General features: G+C 33.6%; 1 protein-coding gene across 1 annotated transcript; it reads right to left on the reverse strand.

The window, feature by feature from the left end:
- Window positions 1-27,440, reverse strand: LOC123526496 (polycystic kidney disease protein 1-like 2). The gene is made up of 22 exons (XM_045305670.2): window positions 27,270-27,440; window positions 25,306-25,464; window positions 24,825-24,974; window positions 23,653-23,752; window positions 22,120-22,217; window positions 21,372-21,506; window positions 20,829-21,071; window positions 18,617-19,061; window positions 17,715-17,806; window positions 16,844-17,077; window positions 16,536-16,706; window positions 14,273-14,421; window positions 12,919-13,240; window positions 12,016-12,248; window positions 10,232-10,394; window positions 9,273-9,387; window positions 6,623-6,685; window positions 5,981-6,216; window positions 5,130-5,304; window positions 4,748-4,909; window positions 2,443-3,528; window positions 1-1,995 (listed from the first exon to the last, which is right to left on the reverse strand). The coding sequence occupies exons 1-22, from the start codon at window positions 27,333-27,335 to the stop codon at window positions 1,466-1,468; spliced, it is 5,127 nt and encodes a 1,708-aa protein (XP_045161605.2). The 5' UTR covers window positions 27,336-27,440; the 3' UTR covers window positions 1-1,465.
- Window positions 27,441-27,557: the final 117 nt, after the last annotated feature.

The raw sequence follows: 27,557 nt of genomic DNA on the forward strand, positions 1-27,557 counted from the left end.
TATGAGATGATGTTGTCTTTTAAAGGAATATTAGATCCAAATTTCATATTTAAAGTAAACATAAAATTAACAAGTTTATATGTATTAACAGTATTATGCATCATGTTTGAAATACTACAAACTGTATACATGTATAGATAACACAGTATAAATAAACAATCAACTTTTACTGCATGACATAAAATTAGTTCTATATGCAAACTTATATATCTGGTAATTCATAAGGATTTTAAAAATTTGAAGTAAATATCTAAAGATAAAATATTTTTGTGAAAAATGGCCATTTGATATCTATAAATATGTTTTATGATTTTTTTTTGCTGAAAAGAGTATTATTTTTAGGATATTAGCTTTGCATCAGGCAATATGCATGAGTTTTGCAGCGGAAATATGCGCGACATTTTACATTGGCAAAAGGAGAAGAAGGCTATTTAAAGAAAATTTAGGTTAACTAAATTGTTCTCAAATCCATCAGAACACAAATACGCTCGGGTAAATAATTGTAACAAAATGGCCACGAGGCCCTAAAAAGTGTTAAGATCTTACATGAAATGACCTATTTCAAGAATACAGCCCCTCAAGTCATAGCTTAGTGCAATGTACTGTACGGATGTGTACTTAATGATGTTCATACAAAAATATATTGACCATGTAAAACATACATACACTGAGGAGGAAACGAAAAAATACAGAAACACAGTGCACACTGCATTGGTACGGTTAGAGACAAGAGTATCACTGAGAAGCTTAAACCGGATAATTGTGCTCAGACAGTGTGTAAAACCTTTAGTTTTCAGCCCCATTATGTTCCAATATGAATAAAAGTAATCTCTGCCAAGTTAAGCAATGGAAACTTAAGACACGGTACATAAAACACAATGTTTCTTTAAATCATTATCAAAACCTAGCCATATACGCGTGTGCTCAATGCCTTGCAGTTGGCAGAGAAATAAGGGTCCGAAAAAACTGGCTTAGGGACTAATAACAAAGCAGTTTAGTTGCAGTAATCTAGGGCTGAAATTAGATGAACATTTCACCGAAACATGGACATACATTTATGATACACAACAGCGGGCTGTAGTGGCTGTAAAAAGTTTTCACATACCTGGACTCATACCTGGATAGAATTTCGCTTAAGCCGGTGCTAAGCGGTGTTAGCGGTGTTTTACATTTCATTCATGAACAGACTCAATCACACTATCTATGCTTCAAAATGATATGCTTACAGATTTTAATGTATAAGCTTAACACTTAGAAGTAATTTGCAGTAAATGACCTTGAGGAATAGATGATTGCAAGCTTGATGTCATGGAAATACAAAAATGGTAAAACTGATAGAAATTGCAATACTTTTTGAATATTAAAAAAAACACCACTAAAACACTTGCACACTGTATAAAATAGCATTGTAAACCTGCTGTCTTGTTTTATAGCATTCTCCGTAACAGTTAAACGTTTATGATTCCTAAGGAAACTTTATTGTTCGTTTATGTCTTTGTTTAAATTTTGATTTGCTAGGTTCATACATGTAAAAGCGAGACAATGTCGTGTGTTTTACTTCTCCTACGGGTGGCATGCTGATAGCATGTTTGGGTTCCTTTCTTACAAAGGATCTTATTTCTTCCTCTACTTTAGATGCTGCCTCTGTTTTGCTAGGTTTAGCATACATGTAAAAGCGAGACAATGTCGTGTGTTTTACTTCTTCTACATGTGGCATGTTGATAGCATGTTTGGGTTCCTTGCTTACAAAGGATCTTATTTCTTCCTCAACTTTAGATGCTGCCTCTGATTTGCTAGGTTTAGCATACATGTAAAAGCGAGACAATGTCGTGTGTTTTACTTCTTCTACGGGTGGCATGCTGATAGCATGTTCGGACTCCTTGCTTACAAAGGATCTTATTTCTTCCTCAACATTAGATGCTGCCTCTTCAGTTATAGATGGGATAGGTGTGGTTTCACGAGCTGGTAACAGCTGAGCGCTCAGCGTTTCTTCTCCTGGAACACATATGCTATTATTAGAACAGTTTTTTCTGTCACTTATCTATGACCATTTAGGACATGCAAGATATTGTAAAACATTCATGGTTGTGGACTACAATAACTCCCATAAAACAGTTAATCATTTGCATCTTGTTCTAGTTATAAAGTTATATAGCTCAGTCAATTTCGACCAATTTTATTTCTCATGCGTATACATATAAAAACGCGTCTATTAAGGGACACTTGCACAGAATGGCTTTTTCATTTCATGTTTGTTTTGATAAAAATAATTAATGTTGTATTACGAAACCTCCTTTTCTTTTTCCTTAGGTGGTCTCTTTATGAACGTTTTACTGATGTGAAGACTGTAGCTGAATATGTGTTGCCAGCATAGTAAAAAATAAAAAACAGAAACGTTTTTCCCAGTATATGCTACAACAGTATCTGGTCTAATATACTTACGTATAGGACTTCCGGTAGCTGGTGTAGCAGCTCTCATTTCTGTTTTTCCTGCCCGTTTAGTGAACAATCCACGCACAGTCTTCAGCATGTATTCTACTATATCTTCCCTGGGATCTTTCCTAGTGTCATTCACCACGTTGTCTATACTTGCTCCGAGTATTGACAGAAATATTGACAGAACGAAGAAAACAACAGTCAAAATATAAAACGAGAAAAAGATCTTTGCATACACAGGTTGTTTTTCGTTAATTTCTGTAAATTTACTCTTTCCGATCAAAGCTATGAACAACGTCCCCATACTTTTGAAAATGTTCTTGTACGATTGGAGCTGTGACCCAAACATCAGTAAGCCCAGCAAACAAAACGCCATAAAGATGTGTAAGAAAGTCATGCTGTACCAGAAAAGATCTTTGCCACACTCATGAAACACTCTTAAAACAGCGTTGACTTTTTTGGAACTAGCAACTATTTCTAACATTCTTAAAGTTGCCATAAATATTAGAAATGCCAATGATGACACAAGAACTTGATCCCATAAAATGATATGACCAAAGTTTACGAAAAGCTTCTTGTCTTTCTTAAATTGCTTAATTGTTTCAAATGCCATTCCAAGTCGAATAGCATAAACTACGATTATAACCAGGCCTAAAGTAAACATTACCATCTCATAAACTCGCCAAAATTCTTTAAAGAAGCCAAAACGTTGTTGGTATAACCTTACGCAAATTTTTACAAATATTGTAATGAGATAGATGACAAATATTATTTCGCACACTAATGTAAATGTACCAGTGGGACCTAGATGGGTGTAAACGCGAACGGGGTATGTAGAATAAGAAGTAAACGCTCCTCCTGTTTGAAGAAACTCGGTTACGAAGACATTGTAGATAAATATATTTGTTGCTGCATTATAAAGCGTAAATTCAAATAGAACTGCTCGGGTGTGTCTGTCCATCCACAAGTTTGCGAAGAGTTCATTTAGTATGCTAATAGAAATGTTCCGGTTAACGTCAAAAGAAGCGATGTATCCACCGCCGCCGTAAGTTGTATACACTCCAGATGTAGGGAAACCCCATATGTCATAGGCTGAAGAAGAAACGAAAGGCAAACATGACTTAAAAATTTATTTTGTTATTAAATTGGTACCATTTGTTAAGACCCCAGTTTCAGGAGAGCAAACCTAGGAGCCATATTTACAAAGAAAAAAAATCAACAACAATCTTCACGATGAATATCTCAGAATGCTTTGTTACATTTTAAATTAGACACTTCAAAAGCAGTTTATTGTCATAGATAATGTCCTGTGAATGACTTTAAAACATGCCAAGCATAGTAGTATAATATATGATAAAATGATTAGTGCCCTGAATGAATCCAAATAGAAAAAATCAAAACTGCATAATTATTGTGTAGTGTATTCTGTTCAAAAGGGAAATACTCATGCAAATTCTCATTTCTATATATAAGATGAAAACTAAATTCCATATTGAAAAATAGACTTTTAATTAGGTAATAATTATCATCCTTACATTTTGCTTTCATAAAATATTACCTGATAAGCTCTTTAATAGGCATGATTTATAATAATTCCTTTTCTAGGTAGGGACCTCCGTGTCCGGGTGGTTAAGGTATATCTAGGATACTATGGTAAAACTACATCATAACATACTACCTAACTAAATGCGTTTCAGTAGTAAACAAGTTATATTCTCTGGTAATTACATATAGAAAAAGGATAGTGTTACAATACTAAACTATGTAACACATGGAGTCAATTTTCAAGCGGCACGGTTTACATTTCCATATTAAATGTACACAAATATTTCTTAAGACACTTTCTCAAGCAAAGCGTAAAAATACACTAAATGTTTCATTGTCTGATTTGTTTTTAAAAAGTGAATGTATTACAAAGGTACGTGCTGAATTGTTTGATGCAAATTTCTAATTTCAATATCATACAATAATACATAATACATTACCTGCTCTAATTGCACAGTCAAGTAGGCTGTGTTTTATTTATTCTTTATTGGCTATACAATGTAGAATAATATCATGTTTTACACTCCTACTTTATATATGACCTGGTTTTGCACTGAGCGGAATGTGTTATAGGTACATGTTATGCATATAATGTATATCAATACTACATGTGTTAACTGAGATAAAATTCCAAGCGGCAGAAGACACATTAAAGACAGCCCAAGACGTAGTACATGCGGGTATTGACCATCTTAGACAGAAGTCACCTTCTTCGTTATATATTACCTGACATCCAAACGTACATCAATACTACATATTGTCTTACCCGAAATAAAGCTCCAAGCGGCAGAAGAAGCATTGAAGACGAGCTGAGAAGAAGGGCATGGCGGTACTGACCATCCTAGACAGAAGTCTCCTTCCTCGTCGTCTAGAATTTCGTACTTTCCATAACAGGGTATACTCCCAATATAAGGTATAACGCATGTACCTAAAGAATATTATTTCACATATAAACTTTTAATATAGATACCTTAGGACGGAACTCAGATATTTTATATAAGAAGTAAAACTGGCGTCCATATCGACTTATCTAACAGTTTGTAATAGGCCTAATTAAATTTTATTCATTATTTAATCAACTGTTTTGGTGACACGTATGCTTTGGCAAAATACGGTATAAATGATCAAAATGATATGTTAGAACCTACTATTTTTGGCTCTAAGCTGTCGAAGCCGAGGAGGTCCCAGTCGAAAATTGTTATAGCCAGTTGTGAACTGACGCAAAGTCCAATGTAGAGGAGCACCGTTTGCATCGAATTCGGGGAACAAACTTGGTATCACCGAAATATTCAGCCAGTTGTATAGATCACCTGGTGTTTTAATCTGAAGAAATAAGGGAAACGTAATTTTGGTTTGCAAATTGTTTGTTCTTTTGTTCAATCATTTGTTTTTGCCTTAAACGGATTTGTATATTGCCAAGATGTTTGAAGCATGTACATAAAAACAGACCGCTTGTAACTTGGTGTTCTTGTACTTCGGTCATAACATAAACTATTTTACAACAAAGTCGCCATATGACCTATCATGTGTCGGTGCGAAACAAAAACAAACAAAAAACCAGTATCTAAAAGTAATAATCTCATAGTTTATAAAATATTTCAAGTGAAGATAGAAATATCTCAGACTAACTTGTCGTTGAATAAAATCATTGTTCGGAGTTTAGATGCGAAGGAATTATATCCCGATGGCGCAGTCCAAGTGATATAATAATATACATGAACGACAATGATTTTTTAATAACTCGGGTCATGTTAGAGTATGTGGTTATATTAGTTATTTTACTTTAAACAAAATAGCGAGTGTTTGTTTTATTAAAATCGTCATTGTAAGTTCAGAAACAAATCATTCAACAGAGACTTACAAATATAAATAAAGAAATGTATATTGAACACAGGAGCAGTCTTTGCGATTCCCTTAAGATCGTAAAGATATATATCTAGACCTATTTTTTATAACTTTCAAATAAGAAAAAAGCAACAACTATGTTATCTAAATTTACAGCTTGAAACTGTGGTAGTTTCCAAGGTTCAACGATACTGTTAACAATTTCCGAATGAAGTAGATACGATCGGTCGTCTCTATTGGCATAACAGATGCTAAATATGATGAATATCAAAAACAGATTGAGGAGAATGTCTTTTATAAAAGACGACACTATGGTATGCCGTCGATCTCTCTCTGCAGCCACGACCAGACCATGTCCCTGAAGTGGTGGGGTAACCCGTCTTGGATTTGCTGAAAATGGAGACTAAAATAAATGAATGAAATACAATGTGATACAAAAGGAAATGACGTAGACGTTTCGAAAATAGCATGTACTATTCTTTTAACTTGTTTGGTAAGACGACTTTCAATGAAAAGCATTACATTTGTAAAATAATATTCTTATAGATACATGTATCAGCTGTGTGTCATTGTCAGCCGCTCTGTTTAAGCATCGTTTGATTATCATTGTGAAATATAATACTATATTTTGTATGTTTAATACATTGTCTTGCATTTACTTTTATATTTATTTATGGATTGTACAAAATACACGAGTTAATACACATACACTATCGCGCACATGCATACATACATACATACATACCAACAAACCTGCATATATCATATAAATGTAAATATATGCTAAACTACTTACATTCAAGGGTGTTGATGTCATCTCTGATCGATTTTAAGATCTTTATGGTCAATGGTAAATCACCTATGTATAAAAAAACCCTGATTCAATAAATAATACTAGAACACGCCCTATTACACAAAGTACAAACACGTTTGAGAAGAATCGAGTGTAATTAATTCAAATTGATTATTTTTACTTTCATCACCTCCTTTATATTAAATATGCTGTAATAAAAATAAAAATCTGTTTCTACCAATATTCTTCTTGCTGCACAGCATTAAGGAGGTAGGTTACCTTGTTACAAGGGTAAATTCAAGTTAGTTTAACCACAGCATTTGTTTGTATTTCGTGTAATATGAAGTTTTACCTGCTACAATCTCAATTTCGTTTGTCTCTGTCCCTTCAAATTCATTTTTTATCCAGGTTTGAAGAACATGACCATCTAAAGGTATTTCATATTGAAAGAAGAAGGAAAGTACGGATATTTAACACTTTTCAGTGTATTTTAGTTTCATTGATATCCGTAGAAGTCTGCATAATTGATAAGTTTACTAATATGCACGTTAGCTTTCTAATATAAGCTTTAAATGTATATGTCGCGGGGCTCGTGTTTCCATGGTAACGCATTTTCTCTCATTTTAAAACAACTATGTATAAAAATAGGGGTTTTCGACGGCTTAAGTGGCACTCTGTTAATGACCAACATGGAATATTTGGGAAATATTATAAGCAAAATACCAAGCACTTTACATGGTACCCTATTTTTCTTAAAGTTTACAGTAACCATGGCAACAGAGATGTTTAAAATAGCTTATATCTTGCTTTTTGTCGAACTTTCTTATAAAAAATATTGAATAAGATTATCATTCTAGTTAATGTAGCTTTAAAACATATTATTTCTAACGTAAGTTATATTTTCTTGTTATTTGCATTGATTCAAACAAATTTCACAGCTTAGAATACATACGGCAGTACCCCTCGTCTGGCATTTTTCATGGAAAATCGTTCAGCATGCTGCTATTATTCTCATGGATATTGTTGAAATGAAAATAAAAAGCCGAAGCTGTGTTTCTTAAATAGACCAGTGTCAACGCTTTTGAATTTTACATTTTGATACATAGGTCACGGGCTTCGTTTCCATGGTAACATCAATTAAATTCAAGGAACCACATTTTTCTACTGAAATTTGAACAATTTTAGATCTTAGTTTTAGTATATAAGTAACAAATTATCAACGGAGCCTGAAAAATAGGTATTACAAATCAAATTGCTAGATTTTTTATTTGAAAATGGCCGTTACAAGTAAACTTTCATCCAACTATATTCCAAATAACATTGGTTACCATCATCCATTTTCTTACAATCCGCATAACGTTTCAATTTAACTACATAAAAAAGCAAGATATTGATGATTATTCAGAGCAAAAGATTCATAACAAATATTTCAGCAAATATTTGTTATTTGAAGATAGTTAAAATAAAGAAAATGCACAGAATTACGTACTTTCAATATAAAATCTATTAATTTTGCGCGGTAACTGACACGTAACGTCATGACGTCAATGACGTCATTTTAAGGCAACATTGTTTTGAAGCGTTTCTGCGGCAACTGATTCATTATTTCTGCATTATTAAACCATAAAGTATCATGATTTGTTTTCAGGAGAATGAATATACAAACACATTTAATTTGTCGTAAACGTCGTCGTAAATCGTCACGTTAGCTTCCGGTTGGACATGCGCACATACGAATATGAAGGTAACCTACCTCCTTAACTCCATTATCGGTGCATTAAAACTGTGAAAACAATCTGTCACTAAACTCGTACCTGGAATCAGTTTTGATACATTTGTGTACAACCCGCCCGCTTTACTGAATAGGGTGAGCACAACTCTACGGATCTAGGGGTTACGAGTTCGATCCAACGGCGAGGCGTATGTTCTCCGTGACAATTTGTTAAATTAATTTGTGTCTGAAGTCATTTTGTCTTCACATCTGATTCATTAGAAGTTAGCAGTTACTGCGGAGAACAGATAAGTACTGATACAGAATTCATGAACACTGGTTATGTTAACTGTCCGTCTTTACATAAAAGTAACACTTTTCACAAATGGGGCTAAATCGTTTTTGATATGTCTCCTGGTCCTTTGGGGTCGTGGAACCTGTCTTATATATCTTTATCACAGAGTTTCGCTTAAGCTGGTTCTATAAGGCTTTAGGGGCATTGAACGTTTCTTTACCCCTAATTAACAGACTTAATCAAACAGTCTGAAATCATATTTCTTGACTGAGTTTTTTGCTTTCAAAGGGTTTTCCTGAAGATATTATTGCTTATTGGTAACAACAGTGACTCCGTTGAAAAATTAAATAGTTTCAATTAGCTCTTACTTTTCAATTATCTACAAATTTTCTTCATTAATACATTAGGTTTGTTTATCGTCTTTAAACATATCCAAACTATTTTCTGTAGTTAAATCTTGAGGATTATCAACAAATGTTAAATCACAAATGTCTTAAGGTAATGAAGTATCAAAATGTTGGCAATATCAAAATCATTAATGTTATTTTTCATTATTAATTTTGCATATGCAATGATTATTGTAACACATCTGTGCATTCATGAATGATGATAGCAACAACTTTGAATTACAAAATTTGAGTAATTACCTTCGTCATGCCCCATCATACGCTTGTACCTTTTGACAATATCTTCTATATCTATGTGAGTGTCAAGTGTATTTGATCGTATCAACATGCTGAGTACAAAAACGATGCAAATAACCTATGAATATATATAAATGCGTCGTATTTATTTAACAAAAATAAACGTTTTCTTTTTTATGATATTTCAAATTCACGTCCTCTTGCTATTGTTAAAACAATTTCATAAGGATAAGAGCCTGATTTTACTTAACTTGGACTGAAAATCATTTCCCAAAGTATCATAAATGCAGATTTGTCATTTTACTAGAAGGACACGATTTGATACTTAAAACAACTAGAAATCTTAAGTAAATGCTTTCTTTTATATATTGTTCAAAATTTGATTATTGCACTTTAAAAACTGGAAGTTAATTTGAATGAAAACTAACAAATAAATGATGGAGGAATATCTTTACATATAATTTGTTTTGTTCCGCCCGTTACGAAGTTCATTTTACGAATTGATATTATTACTTGCAGAAATGCAATTGCATAAAATCTAAATTCGCAAACAAATCTGTTTTAGACTCGAAATGCTCTAGCGTTTTAGTTCGAGATAGCCGAAATTTGACTAAAATGATATTTTGTGAATGTGTTTTAAGACGGGACTTGAAAACACATTCAAGATAGCTGGAAATGTGAGATAAGCAATTTAGAAATATCGAATTTCAACTGTTTATTTAATCAGCCTTTGGTATAATTGTTTTGACATCTATTAGTCTATGCTAGTATGAAATATTCAATGTTAGTGTTTAGTTACATTGTTTACATTTTGGTCACTTTTTTGACTGTCCATACGTGTTTTGTCATGGTCATTTTGGAAACATTTAAGGTTTTATAGCCGATAGAAAAATACTTTTGACCTATTCTAGACAGACCCCAAATCTCCCTTCAAATGTAAACTGTTTACAGAATAAGCTTACCAATACTGGATCAACAAGCAATATCGATTCGAATAAGGACAGGAAGAATGTGGTAAGCCACTCTTCAGACTTTTGTTTGCCCCATTCTATACTGTACAGTAAAATGAAAAACGCTGGAACCAGGATAGCAGCAAGCAGTATGAACCAATTGATGTACACAAACCTACATGAATAAAGTAAACAAGAAGCTTAAGCCTAGCCACTAAATATGATATTGTTAATACTTGTATACTAGGTGACTTATAGGTCCATTGGGCCGGATGTTGTGTTAAACTGATTATATTTTTATATGATTTCTACGTTTAACACTTGTCACTATAATAAAATACTTCCTTACTTTCTTACTTACTTACTTACTTATAGCTTTTGTATTTTGGTTTTAATTCATGATCTTCCAGCGGAAGAAATTCAATATGGTATCGTCCATCTATCGGTCAGTATTGGAGCTCTACATAGTTTTTTTGTTTAAATAAAAATCGGTTTGTGTTACAAATATGGCAAGCATGTAAGTTTATCGTCCGTTTATTCCTTTCTTTTTTGATATAAATTAACAACATACCTAACTTCACATTTGCTCTTTTGTTGTTATTTCTGCCAAATATTTTAAAATTTCAATGGAAATCGGAAGCAATACTAAATGATAACAACATGATAATTCATTGAGCTGTAAAACAATATTGTTACCCTAAAATCAAGTCACATACTCTACAAATTCATACTATCATATACATGTACACATTTGTCAACTTTGTTTAGTTGCAAGGGAACTTCCTTAAATATTTTCCATATCGGCGTGTAAAATTTCATATCAGATATGTGACGTTACAAATGACACACTAGTTACGGATGCCGTGGCGTAAAAAAGGACATACACTTTTAAATTCAGTCAAAGGAACAAAATGTGCATCATTTTAGATATCAAAGTTACAATTACAACTTTATTAGCCGTATATCGAGAAAAATCCACTCGTGTCTCAGATTAATATGGCTAACCTAATAAGCGCAATATTTCGCCAGCTAAACTCGTGAATATTTTATCATCTAAACCTGATTACTTGCGGAAAAGTGTCCAATAAGGACGTATTCTAGCTCTTAAAAGTTGTAAGGTAATCCGTAAAATAGTTTAACACTGCAGCTGGCATATAACTGGGCTCGTTCTACGACTTACTTAGTGTCATGGTTCAGTGAATTTACGTCGATTTTCGTTATCATTATTTTATTTAGAAAAAATCTGTATGAAATAATTATTAAATAGTTTATCCAATTTTCTTTGAGTATGTCCGTGTTTGACAGAGAAACCAACAAAAAACAAAGTATAATGTTAGAAACGTTGTTTAGTATATTCTTTTACTATATACAATCTCTGGACAAAAAGTTGTAACAAACATGCTAATAAATCTCTTATAATCAAACTTTTGCTAGTAAGAGCAAAGTCAGTGCTATTATTTTTATTGTCAAAATACTGCTGTGTGTCTTATTTCTAAAGTAGCTGTTATTCTCGGCTTAAAAGATTGGTTCCGTTAGTTAAAGACGTTACCAGTCTTATCATGATTCATTTTACCTACATTTTTCGTTAAATGTACTACCGTCATCTTAAAAAGCTAGTTTCATCTTTGAATAAACTACTCTCTGTGTATTATAAATCTGTGAGTAAAGATCTCGTGTAAATGAATGCAACTTTTTGGCTCTTCAAAGCAAGGTCTTTATACAAAAGTATGTAATGTATTTTATCTAGCCCCGATGCCATATTTTAATGACATAATTTATAATAGAAAGGTTTATACCAGTATGGAAAATGCAGCTTCCCTCTTAAATCTGGTACCTCCGAAGACAGCAGTTTGGTTCTAAGCAGATCTTCAGCCAGATTATCGCTTTTTTTTCGGCAGAATGAATTACATCTGCAACAACCTTTGCACCCCATACAACAATCGCGCCTTTTCTTTGTGTGTTGAAACAGGTAGACAATTAGCATGATTGGAGGTGTTGTAATCAATGCACAAACCATTGAAATATATATCTGAACAAAAAAAGAAACTAGTAAAGTTAAATTCACAGATGCAGATTTAGTGTAGTTATATTTTCTGTTGTTTTTTGGGGATAATGAAGTCCATTTAATTTTATCATCATAGAATTCTGCTCACGCAAGGACTTAGGAGCGTAAGCAATGTTGCACATTTCATTACCTTTCATAAACAAAGTCAATAAACCTAGTCTGCTATTATTTTGCTCGGTTGCTTTTTATGTTTCTAAAGGATCTTCTTACAGATTTTATCATAATAAGAGCGCTAATATACTTGTTGTCTTATTTATGATAACACCGAAATGTGCATACACATTTAAAATGCATTTAAGAAAATTAGTATACGAAATAATTTCATACTTGTATGGATACATGTACATGTAGAACTTTATTCTTTACTTCAATACGTGTCTCGGTGTTGTAATTAACAACACTGCAGGTAATCATCAAAACATAGACATAAATGTTTAAACTGAATGTGAAAACTATAACTGCAAGTGCAAAGATTTAAAATTTACCTGTAAAGAGTAATTAATTAAATTTATTGAAAAATAACTAACTGAAGCGTATTATTGTGTATGTACATACACTAGTATACGTATAAGTATGAAACTGTAACTACAACCGTATTCAAGCAAGGCCACAAAGCAAAAATTGTATACAGAACCTGTTGTTTTGAAAACCGAAAAGGTCCAACTTGTAGAATCGCCGGTGATACGTAATCAGGTTCGGGATTGAAATACATGGCGTTAGCAAGCATGGTAAGAAATATATATGCAAGGGCGCATGATACTCTTTGGACTCTTGTAAAGGTGCTTGTCTGAGGCCGGTACAGTATTGATATCCACATGTGGTTTTGAGAAAATCGGTCTCTGAGTTGGTAAAAGAACCGGGATTCGAACTTTATAGGACGACTTGCTGGACTTGAGGTTAAGTGTGCATCTAAACTTGTTTCTACCGATAGCCATCTCTCAGCCACAAAAGTATGCCTGTAACATATTTAAGAATGTAGTGTTGTACATGTATGAATTGTATAAAATTTAATGAGGAAAAACACTTTTCATCTTTTGGATCAAATTTCAAAATGTAGTGAAATATGAATGTAGTTTCGAAGTACAATGTAGCTTTCTCTTATTACTTTTTGTAATGTTAAAAATGTATCACATGTGCATGCCTGTTTCATAATGATGTGTAAAGTGTGCGTTTTCCATTGACTTTTACAACGCGGTATCCCACTGTTTTATTTATTAATAATGTGAATCTTTTGTCTTTGTTGACTTAATGTTTTTCTATATTTTATGCATATAACTCGTATGTCTATCGTTTACATATACATACAAAATCTTTTTGAAGGTTCTTCGAAACGTAATCATTCATATAAGGATCTTACATGCATGCCTGTGTAAGGTTTTTTCACTATTCGAGTGACAGTGTGGAATGAAAAACCGAGCGTTAGCGACCTTATTTATCAAAGCTGTCCCGAGGGTTGGGATAAAAGCTGTCTTAAACAGGCAGGCATGTTAGATAATTTTTCTTGCTGATCACGTTTCAAAATAAATCATGAGTACAAATAGATCTTGGCATTTCCTGACATTATTCATATAGTTCATGACGTCCTAATAGCGACAATACTATGTGACGTCACCTAAGTGCATGCTACTTTAGACAAAGTTTTCCCTAGTGAAAGATAGGAGTATCTATCCCTGGCGCGAACTCGGATAAATGTATACTTTCTCCGCTAGGTAGGCAGGAATACTGGATCTTCGTCTTTTTTTCTACAGTGATATTGATAGTTGTTTATGCTTTAATTAGATCATGACCGTATGCAGTTTTAAAAATGATAATATTTGTAAGTCTTATGATTCTAATATGTTTGAACTTTCGAAAACAGAGCATTTGTTTCAATATTTGATATGTAATACTCCGACATTCGCGGAGATTGAACAAATACATTGTTATAATAACAAATCTGTGGAAATAATTGGTTTCTTTTCTATATTATCATATGTAACTGCACATACACTGTACACGTCCCTATATCATAGACGACGATTTGGTTAAGGTACCATTCTTCTCCGCTATTATCGTGCCAGATATACAGATGTTGTAAATCACCAAGGTGCGCTTTTGTTGCAAGGAAAAACGACATAATGCTGCCAGTGCTGAATTCCTGCAGGAAAATAAAAGTTAATGTTCCGTTATTCTTGAGAGCGTTTATTTCTGTGACTGTCGAATTTTCTTATTGTTAATAGGCGACCATATTTGTGAAATATATACACCAGCAACCAATAATGTATAAAATACGGTGTAAACATTATAGTTACATTCCTTAGTACGCTTTACCAAAGTAAATGAATAGAGTAGAAAAGACATAATGTTCTAATAATCCGTACAACCGTACAGTCTTACCTTTCACAAAACCACCTATATTTAATGGCCAAGTTCCTCACCCGGACAGAGATATTCGTCGAGCCGCATTATATGGTGTCTATATTTTACACTTTATGCGTATACTTTTACATTAAGTATACAATGCTAATACCTTAGATTTAGATGCGTAAACTTTGGATTTACATCTAACAATTATTAACGGTAACTTAGAAACAAATATCTAGAATAAAATTGTCAATTTCTTGCACCTAGTAGGGTAACTATTCATAAATTTGTAGTTAATTAACTATGGAAAATTAAACACAATGCTTATGTAAATCAAACATTTGTAAAACCTGTTAGACAATTTATCAAAATAGGAAGCAATGCAAAATCCATGTTTGGTGAATGATCCGGCTACAGTTAGTCGCTTTCCTATTGATAGTGCGACTGCAACACAAAGGTGATACTTATCTTTCTCATAAATCTAACAAACACGGACGGACATAATGAGCTCTTGCATTGGAACTTTCCTTACCTAGTCGTGTTCTTAAAAGATACACTATTGGTGCTCCGACTTCACACAAGTTATTGAGTACATTGATGTACAGATACCTCGGACTGACCCTAAGTTTATGTTTATTTATAATTGTCTCTAATGTTACGGTTGATATCAGCGGAAAATTACATTATTTACACAGTCTTATTTAAATACATGCAAATAGGGCAAGTGTGCGATTGGCATGCCCTTAACGCAGTAACACCCCTCCTAGATTCCTTTATATAGATCACTGACCGTTCCAAGGTGTTGCCCCAATTTTCAACTTGCTTTTAATCTGTTTTGTATCTTGATGGTGTTTCTTCATTCAACCTTCCCCCTCCCCACAATTGTATGTCCCTTTCTACTTTTTCTGCCTTTCCCTTTTCATTTATGGTACCCTCATCTCCCATTTTACACATTCCCATTTCTTATGTTTCATACAAATAAAATGCATTTGTTCATGAATATTTGAAGCGCCCGTCTTTTATATCTTTCCACTTTTTTATTTCTTGTTTGCATACTTTGCGATGGGTAGCTTTTGCTGTGTTTTCTGTGCACAATGTTTCCAATCAGATTATTCTTCCTTTTTAATTTTAAACATATACATGAATGAAACTATTATTTGACCATGTTACATAGTCTTTGATCTGATCTAAATGTTATAGGGACGAACATTTTGGACGGTTTTTACGGTAGATCGGCTTCTATTCTGTTAACGAGCATTTTGTTATGTTGTGACCTAGTGTCCTAGTATACGACTCCATATGATGAAGTTTCGAAATTAACCCGAGTCTCTGATCAGACTTTGTGTAAATTTTGGAGAAAATGTGATCTCTGAACTGCTAACTTAGTTTTCCTATGATTTGAGCTATGATTTCGATTGATATAGATTTCATAGACAAACATTCTGACAAGGTTTCATGTATATCAAACAGAGTACTGCTAGAACCTAAAATATGGCATTTTCACATGTTATTAATTTGTTATTATTTTAAAATAGCAGAAATAACCTTATCAATGTTACAACATCTTGGAACAATATACATTCTGTTTATCATTCATGATAATTGCTCAAGAAATTAGACATCCATTGTGGAAACAATATGAAATATGATAATTTAGACTAGCTCAATGTACAATTCTTTTGTGTTAATAGAGCAGTCTTAGCCAGTATCACAATCAACCGTTATTTCAACGAAACCATTCAAATTACTATTGTGTTAACATTAAATGTTGATAGACAATCTAAATATGTATCACTGAACAGTATTTGCTTAAGCGAGATGAAAAGTCAAAGCTATTGAAATATTACAAACAATTTCACGTTATAGCATCATATATGCATTATGAGATGAAAAAAGTAAAATGTCAACCTCTCTAACTCCATCATACAACTCCCTTGGTCCGGTATTTCCATCAGTTCCAGTTAAGATAAAAGCGACACGTGACTTTGTTCCTGCCCCTCGTCTCATACCGGTATATACTTTTATGATATAAAAGTGTTTATCAGTGAAAAAGTTATCTCGAACCGGTGTGATGCCCCACTAGAATAAAAAACAAGGGTGATGTTCTTCATTTGAGATTTTTACATGTAACTTGCAATGAAATACGTGGTATGAAACTATTTAAGCGGAAGAAATAAAACGATAAAATACATTTGACAAAAATCCGTGGAAATTACCTTTAATGCATCTCGTCTATCCAAACCAGTTAAGAATAAGACTGCTAAAATATAGCCCACAAAAAGTACACTAAATGTACCCAATACAGCAGCCTGGTTCAAGGGAGAGAACTTCAGAAGTACAGCTGAGAAATCTATGGAGTTTGGTGCCGTGAAAAAAGAGTTAGAAAACACCAGATCAGTGATCTCCCGACAAAAGCAGGACACGAGTTCTTCTTTTGGTTTCCATTCAAGCTGAAACACAAATCAATTAGCATTTCTTTATTATTGATATAATATAAAATAAAAACATAAAATAAAAACATTGTTATATGGACGCGATATCGCAGCTTTATTTCATCCTCTTAAAGTTCTGAGATGACAGAGACTACGATATTACAGTCGCCAAATTATGTAATGCGCCACATGCGTTTTCGACAGTATCTGTTTTTCACGGAAACACATGTGCACGTTAACCTATATTACAAAGTCAGAAATATGTCGAATTCCTCTACGTAAGGACACAAGGGAAGAGTGTCATAACGGCTTCACTACCTTAACAATCAATTTGACAGATGATTGAATGCAGCGGTTAGGTAGTTGTAAACATGTGTAAGAAGGTAAATTATTATGAAGTACGGAACATAATTCTGTCTATCATCTGTATTATATTTTGACGAAAAGTTTTCATCCTTTTAGATGTAAGTTTTTTTCATCTTAAAGCGTTTCCATATATTTCCAGATGGTTCCAGTGGTTTTGTTGAAACTGAAAACCGAATTCTTTTGTGTACTTTCATATTATCTGTACTGTCTTATGGTACTAATATAGCTTCTATCTACTAGTAGTATGTGTTAAAACATCCGTCTCTCGATTCAAAGCTGTGTAGTTTACCTCACACTTATCTGTATGCCATTTTGTAGCTTCCTCCTCCCATGTTAGACATCCCACCGTTACAATCGTCAAGTTGTATGCAATATTTCTCACTGAAAGTTTAAAATATTTACACCATTGTCATTCTTGTATGTAACTGCCGTGGGTTTTATGTGCACCGTCGAGGTTACCTTTCAAACATTCGAGAATTTCGTAAAGGCTTTATCGTCAAAATTTGAGCTTAAGTTTTAATAATATAGTGTTCTAGACGTGGAGAGTTTAAGGGAAAAAAAAACAATTGGTTGGGCAATAATTTATGACTGGACGACAGTTGCCTCGGCCGTGGTAATCGATTTAAATGCTCTGAAGTCTAGATAGTATTTTCCACGATAACTTTAAGATTTAGATTAATTTTATTTAAGCCAAATTTTATGTTTGTTGGCAGATATAAGAAAGGATCTTGAACATTTATAGAGTGATGTTAACGACCCATGCAAACAGTAAAATTTATGTATGTGCTGATTAACAGTAAATGAAGCATGTATTTAATTGAAGTGACACACTTCATTCTAAGCAGATCAAACCAAGATTAACAGAATTTTAATGAAATCAAGAAAGTACTTTCAAACTAAAAAAAAAACTTGTACTTTTAACTAAAAATCGATTTAATCAAGTACATTTGTGTGGAAGCTTCAGGAAATATTATTTCCGATACTTATCATGTTTATGGAGTGAGAAACTGATGTAAGGTAGAAGGATTTTAACAGTACTCATTAACGACTTTAAACTGTTATAGCATTCGTATATGAACATGAAAAAATGTAGTATTCATTTAAATCGGGCATATTCTTAACCTGCTTCATTAACTGTGTTATTTCGACAGAAATCTTAAGTCGGGCTGTTTTCAGTTTTGCCTTACTTACTTGTTCCTGGTAAGCTAACAGCCATAAACGTCAGTCCTGTGTGGTTTTTCATCTTCTCATGCAGGATGCATGTCTGCCAGTTCTCATGTTTCTCAACATGAAATTTAAAGTCGTAGTCAATTATTGAAGGAGATTGACTAAACTTTATATACACTAGGTATCTTGTAAAATTGTATCGACCTACAGGTAAAATAATAAGACATAAATCGTCTGTTTCCTTCTGATAAATGAATTTGTGATACATGAAATCTGATGCGTCTTCTTCATCAACCGCGGGAATTACGTGCTCTGGGATTGGCGTAATGACTTTTTGCTCAAAGGTCATGTATCCAGGAGTAACACGTTTTTCTGTTGATTTGATGTCAATTCGAAGCACCTTCGATGTAACGTAGCTAGACGTACCGTCGTTATCATACATAAACACATTTTCCGGAAATTCAAATGCCTGAAAAGATTAAACATATACAGAAAATGTAACTGGCTACAGTTATCGAGAGTAGATTCAGAGGATGACGTGACATTGATATTTTTAATGTTAAACATGATAGTGGTATATGAAAATTTCATCTGATACAAACATTTTCATGTTGCTTCAAATTATTGCGATAATTAAGTTCTGACGCAGAAGAAAGAAAAGTGAAACACATTACCAAAATATTCATCAATTACTTCGGGACGGATTTATTGTCGAGTCCGCTTGCGGTTGGCTCGATTTCAATCTGACTTAAGTACTTGATCTTCTAAACGAAGATTTGAGAACGACTTCACAGACGTCTTTTGTATATTTGGATATCCAGTATTGTTATTTTTATTTTCACAAATCTATTTTTATTTGAACCAATCAGACGACTCGTTCGAATGTCAAAGAGTAAGAAAAATTTGCAGTTAGTCCAGGGCTCGAACCCGGGACCCATCGCTTACAGAGCAAGTGTCCTACCGACTGAGCTAGGCGGCCATCTGACATCTTACGACATAAGAATTGTAGATATCAAAAACCAAGGCTTTTTTAAGCTTGCAGAATGTTGTAAGTTAGCTTTTGACTGGCCAGCGGAAGGGTCGTCAGAACGAGGCTATCAATAGCTCGTGTTCAGATCCTAAGCTTAGCGTAATAGGAGATGTACTTTAGTCAGATTGGCTCGATTTTGTCGTCACTTTTGGCGGGTCGGTGTATGTGCGTGCGTCCGTGCGTGCGTCCGTCCAATTTTGTCCGGACCATAACTTTGACATGCATGGTCCAATCTATAATTATATCCTGTGTCAATGAAAATGTGCAACATTTAAGTTTCGGTCTGCCAATTTAACTTTGACATGCATGTCATGAATGTTAACCTCAATGAGAAGGAGTGTCAAACCCCATGTTTCTATCTCAAAGGTCAAGGTTACAGTTGGAGGTCAAAAGCCAAACTGAAGAATGAGATTTTCCGGAGCATTTCTTTTTCATGCATGGTGGGATTTTGATGTTACTTGGCATGAATGTTCGCCATTGTAAGTCGGCGTGTCATACACAAGCACCAGGTCCCTAGGGCTAAGGTCAAGGTCACACTTACAGGCCAAAGGTCAGATACAAGAACGATATTGTCTGGAGCATGTCTTCTTCATGCATAGAGGGATTTTGATGTAGCTTGGCACAAATGTTCAACACCATGAGGCAACCTTGTTTTTTGAATTACTTCCCTTTGTTTATACTATAAATAGCTTATATTGTAACTTTTTTATTGAGACCACTTTTCTGTGGAACAACTAGCATGTTAAATCAAAGTTTTAGGTGTAATTTGACCTATCTCTACCTGGTAAGGAAATATCTGTGGACTTATATTATATAGATTTTTTTTATAATTGGTCAAAGAATTCCATATGCAAATACAAGTGCTAGTGTAAATCAGTTCTAACGCCGCAAAATAGTATAAAAAATGCTACCTTTTATACAGCTGGCGGGCTCGACATTCTGCCCTCGGGCATGCAGAATGTATTTCTGGTGTTAACAATCAAATCAAAGCAGATAAAATCAGAAAATAAGCAAGAATTAAAACACAGTTGTATTTACTCACGTCTGACTTTTTTTACCCTCCGCCTTGATCTTGCACGATTGTCAATTACATTTAGACAGAATGTACATGTAAGCACTTGCTTGAAATATATGTTCTTTTGTTATAACAACTGACTTCTTACTCGACGTTTATTCGAACTGAATAAATAAGCAAACGTTACTTACTGACAATGAAACCGTGCCAAATATATTTGTACTGCTTTCATTTTCAAGTGACTTATTGAGGCCGTCAATTCGGAATTTAGAAGTTGCAGTCGCCGTCATCTCAGTCATAAAAGAGCTCGTTTTCCCCTTCTTAATTAACTGATTAGTGCGGGTACTGTTTTGATTGTTACACATCCTGCACAGTTTCAACTGGTTTTGGACTTCTTGAGCTAAGTCAATTGCCATGTATGCCGCTTTCCTTGCCTGAAATATTGATAGGTATAAAATTGCTTTTAATATGTTATAATGTCCTTAGAACATTCTTAACGCTTGCTGTTAAGAGTTTACACTAGACGTGTTGTCTTTGAGTAATGAATTAAAAATGCATTCGCGTATATTGCCTGATGTTCCAAAGAAAAGACTATTAATAGATATTACGAAACAATTACCAAAAGTGCCTTTACTGGATTTTATATGAATCATATATAAAATATATAAAAGATCTGGAAACGAAAACAAGCTTCATAAACATCACTAACCAACAGGACAACATTAAAACCTAACCGTTTCTTTTTTATCCTGTGTGTAAAATTTGAGTCGACGCTGCATTCGTATATAGAGATAGGCTCTTTCAACCGGTGATAGCTCAGAGTCGTCAAGGCTGATATTCTGTCCTAACGCCGACAGCATCTCATTGACCTGTGTGCAAAGACGTAGAAGTGATTCGAACAGATTGAACAATGTTGAATCTTTGATAACTTTGGCGTTGGTCTAAATAGCTGCCACGAATGATAAAATATAATCCTAACACACCATGACGGCATCAGTAAAGGTTAAAGTATGTTTCAATACAACTGCATGTATCATGTTTACTGTTTTTATAGCAAATGACGCAACTTTCATATCTAATGAATATTCTGGTCACATGCAGCTAGTGTCTATAGACAAACCTACAAAAAAATGTATTCATAAAGGTATAACGTATAAACGATATATAATTAAAACAAATTAGTGTTTTGAAAAAGGCATAGCGTCTAAATTTTCATATGATATGTAAATTTCTGGTAAAGTATGTTGTTTATCGTACTACATCGTCGGTTATACACTGCTAAAAGTTAAGTTAAGATCAGCTGAAGTTATTCATTTTGGTCTTGCCATTGCGTTTACTTTATTTAAAGCTTCTCTTACACATTTTCTCTTTTTTATTAGTAACACCCAGAAGGGTATATAATGTGTTGCCTTGTGAGCCCAAAACGTAGCATGTAATAAACAAAAATATTTACTGCATATTTCAAATCATGTTACTGCTTACTTGCGACCTGCCTGACACAAGGTTACCAACCGATCGTATTTCTACAAAATCATCTGGAACAGAAGCTTGCACAATCGCTTGAAACATGTAGTATATTTCTGCAAAATATGAGACAATCTCTTAACTAATTATAATAAACAAGAATTGACTAATGACAGTCTGCATGACGATTTGATACCACTGCCATTTTCTGTTTGGATATGGAAATATGAAATATTTGTCACAGCTTAATAAACGTTGTCTAAGTATAAAAAAGATCATAAGCGTTATAATTATATTACAATTTTAGTTAGTGTGTGAAGACCCTACTGTGGGTTGGCACATTTTATGATGCTAAAAGTAGTAGTTAAATGAGAAGTCAGTTCAAAAAGGCTATATGGAAACGTGCTCTTTGAGGTTATATGGTGATGCTGAAGGTTAGTGTGGGTTTTAAAACTGAGGAACATGTTTAATAACACCAAATACAACAAAATCTGTCAAATAGTCGAGATAAAAAGATAAAATATTTAGAAACCTAAAAATTGATACCATGTTTTGCAACAAAGATAAACCCCTTTTTGTCAACTTTCTTTGATTTGTTTTTGACAATCTTTATCTTTATCATCAGATTTACCAAATTGATTGAAATACTGTTATAATAACTGCAATCTTGTTTAGAACCATGCATATAGCATACATAAGGTGTCCTAATGCCTTTTTGTCAGTGCAAAACCAAGGAATGTCCAACAGTCTAGAATTAATGGGAGTAGTAAAATATACAAAATTCTTGCACGCGTCACTAGATTTTCCGTTCATTTTAACCATGCCGGCAAAACCCACCCCTCACCCCTATTTCAGATGAACTACGTCTTACGAACTACATTTGTGTAACAGTACCTGGATTAGATTTTAAAATTCAAATACCTTTATAGTTTCTTTTTGTTCCTTATAATACATTTCTCAATTCGGAAGAAATCGATTTACGGAAAATACACATCATTACGCTACAAATAATAATACTTAACCGGAACTCGGCTATGACATCATTTTTGTTCTTTCTTTAAATACGGCAACTATCAAGAAACAGCGCTATATAGAAAGTCATTGTTTTTAATATATTATTTGTAGAATACTGTATGTAAAAATGTTGCTGATCATAATACAGGTGACAGGCTTCTGGGTATCTATTTATGCACAATCTCGGCAAAACCTCGTCACCGTCTGAACAGTTACTCGAGAGCTGCAACTACATCCAGTGACAAATTGTTATAATGTTCTGAATCAATTTAACGAAAACCAGTAATTTAAAAAATATGCATCTAATAAAATGTGTATGGTGCGTTGAATTAATTTAACGAAAACCAGTAATTTAAAAAATATGCATCTAATATTGTTTTTCACGGAAACAAGAAGTAAGGAAATATGCATGTTCCAAAGAATGCGGCGTCTAAGAGAAACTGGTTGCAAGACGAAACATATAGCCAACTCGGACGATTCTCTCTTTACTCAACAGAGCCATGCTTCACTCGGGATACTATAAATATGTTTGGGTACCTCCGGAGGATGTTTCAGTCTGCGCCGCCGAATGTCCAGTCGTGTTCTGAGGAAACAGTGCATCAATTCCAACTATCCGTGCCATGTATATAATAATTGTCTGAAATATATATAAACTGGATACTTCTTATCTTTTGCATAGCTCATTAACATATTATTGTAGTATTCAGCATCCTGCGTACATAAAATAATAATATGATTTACTGTCCTCTCAATTAGCAGGAGAAGCAGCTGAATAATTGTCTCCGAGTGCATTTATGCAAATATAAAGAGAAGAATGGGATATTCAGTAAAAACAATAAATGTGTTGAAACGCATTGCTTAAAATCACTATGATTTGCGTTGGTATTTACACTTTGTGAAACCTGATGGCGACGCATTAATATATATGAAAGTATAGACATTAGTAATTGCAAAACAATTAACACTGTGTTTATTTATTTGGATTTGATGTGAGTCACTATCTCACTATTTTGCTCATAAGCGACGTTTTAAGAAATACATAAAATTGCTAAAAAAATATGTTTATCACCCACATACCACTCCTGTTAAACGTAACATCCAAGGATAAATTTAAATCATTTTTTGTGTGTAAAATTTTCGTTCATCTTGTACAATGGACTTCATTACGCACGCATTATCAAAACATAGTGGAAAATTGATTAGTTTGCACATTGATGGTTAGATTATTCTTCTAAAATTTGTTAATATAATCTGTTAATTTGTAAACTGATTCTTCATACAAAGTTATTGATAACTTTATGTATAAATAGTATGGAAAGTGCAAAATTATAATTAAAAAACAAAAACAAAGAATTCAAATGTCTGAGACAGTTTCTGCATCATTTCTTAACAAATATTTCATTTTTTTTAACTTCTCTAGTAACTTCGTTTAATTCCAAGTATGCATCTTTCATCAAATAATGTGCGAATAAAATTACAAATATTTTCAAACAAGATTTCTGAGTGCTTTTACAACAGTATTGGTGTAGATAATTTTATCAGTTTTATATAGTGGTTTGTGTAAATTCTTGAATGTAAAGTAGATGTACTTTGCTTGTAGAAGTAAAATATTACTCAAAAATGGACGATAATGTAGGCACATAATATCTGAATCTCCAAACCAAATACACTACAAACTTGAAATATATTTATATAAATGTACTCCTCACCAAACTGTCATAGTTAAGGTACTGGGGCTTGGCAGCAAAGTTTGTGAATGCATTTGTCACAAGTGAAGCTAAAAGTTTGTCGCCACTTCTACTTCCATTCAAGTCTTTTTCCAAAACGTTTCTTGTGAAATTAATCATCTTCATCATTACCTGAAATCATGCGATCAGTTCTTGTATTGCATTTATTACATCTGTTTATTCTATCCATACATAAAATGAATAAATCTAGCCAATACAGCTCTTATACTAATACCCCAAATGACAAATTTGACTTACATATATAGCCAGATAAATCAAATGACAAAAGGGATATACATCTTGTATAGCCAGATAAACCAAATGACTAAAGAGACACACATCTTGTATAGCCAGATAAACCAAAGATAAAGGGACATATATCTTGTATAGCCAGATCAACCAAATGATAAAAGAGACAAACATCTTGTAAAGTCAGATAAACCAAATGATAAAAGCGACTTACATCTTGTATAGCCAATGTTGCCGGATCAATAGTTTCATTGTCTGAATCTTTTACTACATTATCAAGATTTCCAATGTCTTTGTTGCCTTTAGCGTTGAGATCCATTACGAAGCCATCCGTATTTAATATCCTTGGTACAGGAGGCTCCCAGGTCCCAAGCTATTGGAAGATATCAATATCATTCATCTGTCCAATATATACTCATCTGTATTGAAATGCGTCTTCCTCTCCATAAAAAAATATAAAGTGTAATTTATGCTGAGATTCTATTTTGTTGTTGTTCCGGCAATCCTTATGAACCAATTGTACATCAGCGCATCAGTGTAGAGTGTTGCGCATTTCGATCTCTCCCATGAACATATTCAATAAAACTGACTCCGTTATTATTTTGGGCTTTTAGCTCACCTGTCACGAAGTGACAAGGTGAGGTATTGTGACCGCTTGATGTCCGTCGTGCGTCGTGCGTGGTCAGTCGTGCGTCGTCCGTCAACAATTTCTAAAAAAATTTTCTTCTTGAAAACCACTGGGCAGAATTACACCAAACTTCACAGGAATCATCCTTGTGGGGCCCCTTTCAAAATTATTCAAAGAATTGGATTCCTTGCAGAACTCTGGTTGCCATGGCAACCGAAAAGAAAAACTTCAAAAATCTTCTTATCCTATTTCCAAGACTGTTTAATTATAATTACCTGATGACCCCAAGTAATATAATGTCACTTGACTCTGACCTTGACCTACTGACCTACTTTCTTCTTTTTTAAGATACAGCCTTGAAATTTTGACGACATTAACAGTTTTGCACACAAATCGTAAAACTGAATTTCATTGACCATGAATGTGACCTACTGACTTTCTTAATATTTATCATCAGTTTGACATTTGAAACATATGGCCCATATTACTCAGGTGAGCGATCCAGGGTCATCATGACCCTCTTGTTTTTATTTCAATGCTTCCTGTGCATTTTATTATTGATTTTATTTACTATCAGAATAGCAGTCTTTAAGTGCCATGTGGCAGCAGTAAAAAGCTTGGACTCAGTGTTATATATTGTCTGATCCTTTGTGATCATCAAATCCATTCATTTTATTATAAAAGAATTCCGCATAAGTCAGCTGATCGCAATCAAACCAAGTCTATTATTATTTTGCCAGGTTGCGTTATTTGACTAAAAGAACACCTAAAGCCATAGCAATGTTATGAAATCACAATATTTATGTACACAAAAAAAAATGAATAAACTCCATAAGATTCATAAAACGTTTTACACATTACAATGTTATATGGTAATTGATACCCCTTTCTTTTGACTATATACTTAGTACGCATGACGATTCCTTACCGAATTTTTTTCATGTTTAGCACACCGTTTGGAACAGTAAATCTGTTAAATATAACCCAGCATTAAATTTCAGTAAACCACAAGAACTTAAATTTGATCTTTTTGTCTACATGAGTAAAATAGTTCCAATAAAGCATGGCTCTCTTGTAAACAAATTTTATGCACCTTCACCCTAGAGTTAGTGTCAGCACAAGGTAATTGTCTAGGGAATTTGCATACATAGTGTATGTGTTTGAATTGCAGATTAGTCGAAACTATTTACATACAGATTTTCAAATAGAAGTCAAATATGAGATGGCATAATACATGATACTTATTAATAAATAATTGTGTGAAATAATTGATATTTGGCAATGCTGCCTCTTTAAGGGGATATCTACAAAAACTGGCAGCGATGTCAGTTGGCTCATAGATAGGAGCGGAAACTACTTGACACACTGTGTAGGAATGATGATTTATATATAACTAGATACAGTTTAAAACTGACGTGCATTGAAAGCCTATATGTAATTAAACGAATTGATTGTGACTTAAAACAACAAACAGTAATGTAATGAAAACACAGGTTTAAAAACTGTACAGGTTTAAAACTCATATTAAAATTATGATGGTAATGACTCACGTCAACAAGATGAATATTGCTGCACACTGCTGAAATAAGGGAGATCATCATGTCATTTTTACCCATATCCCGGAGTTGCTGTTCGTCGGAGGGATAATCAACCTCAGTATAAGATCGGATAATAGTGGCGCCCTCTTCATTCGGTGTAACGTCATTAACTGAAAAGGCTGGATTCGCCTTAAATTCACAGACAATAACAAACTAGCCAACAGAATACTGATATTGCACTGTTATTATCCCTCGTGTGGTTAATTGTCTGATTAATCACGATCAGGGTTCATTGGATAG

The sequence above is a fragment of the Mercenaria mercenaria genome, chromosome 14 (assembly GCF_021730395.1).
Source record: "Mercenaria mercenaria strain notata chromosome 14, MADL_Memer_1, whole genome shotgun sequence".
In the NCBI taxonomy this organism is placed as follows: Eukaryota; Metazoa; Mollusca; class Bivalvia; order Venerida; family Veneridae; genus Mercenaria; species Mercenaria mercenaria.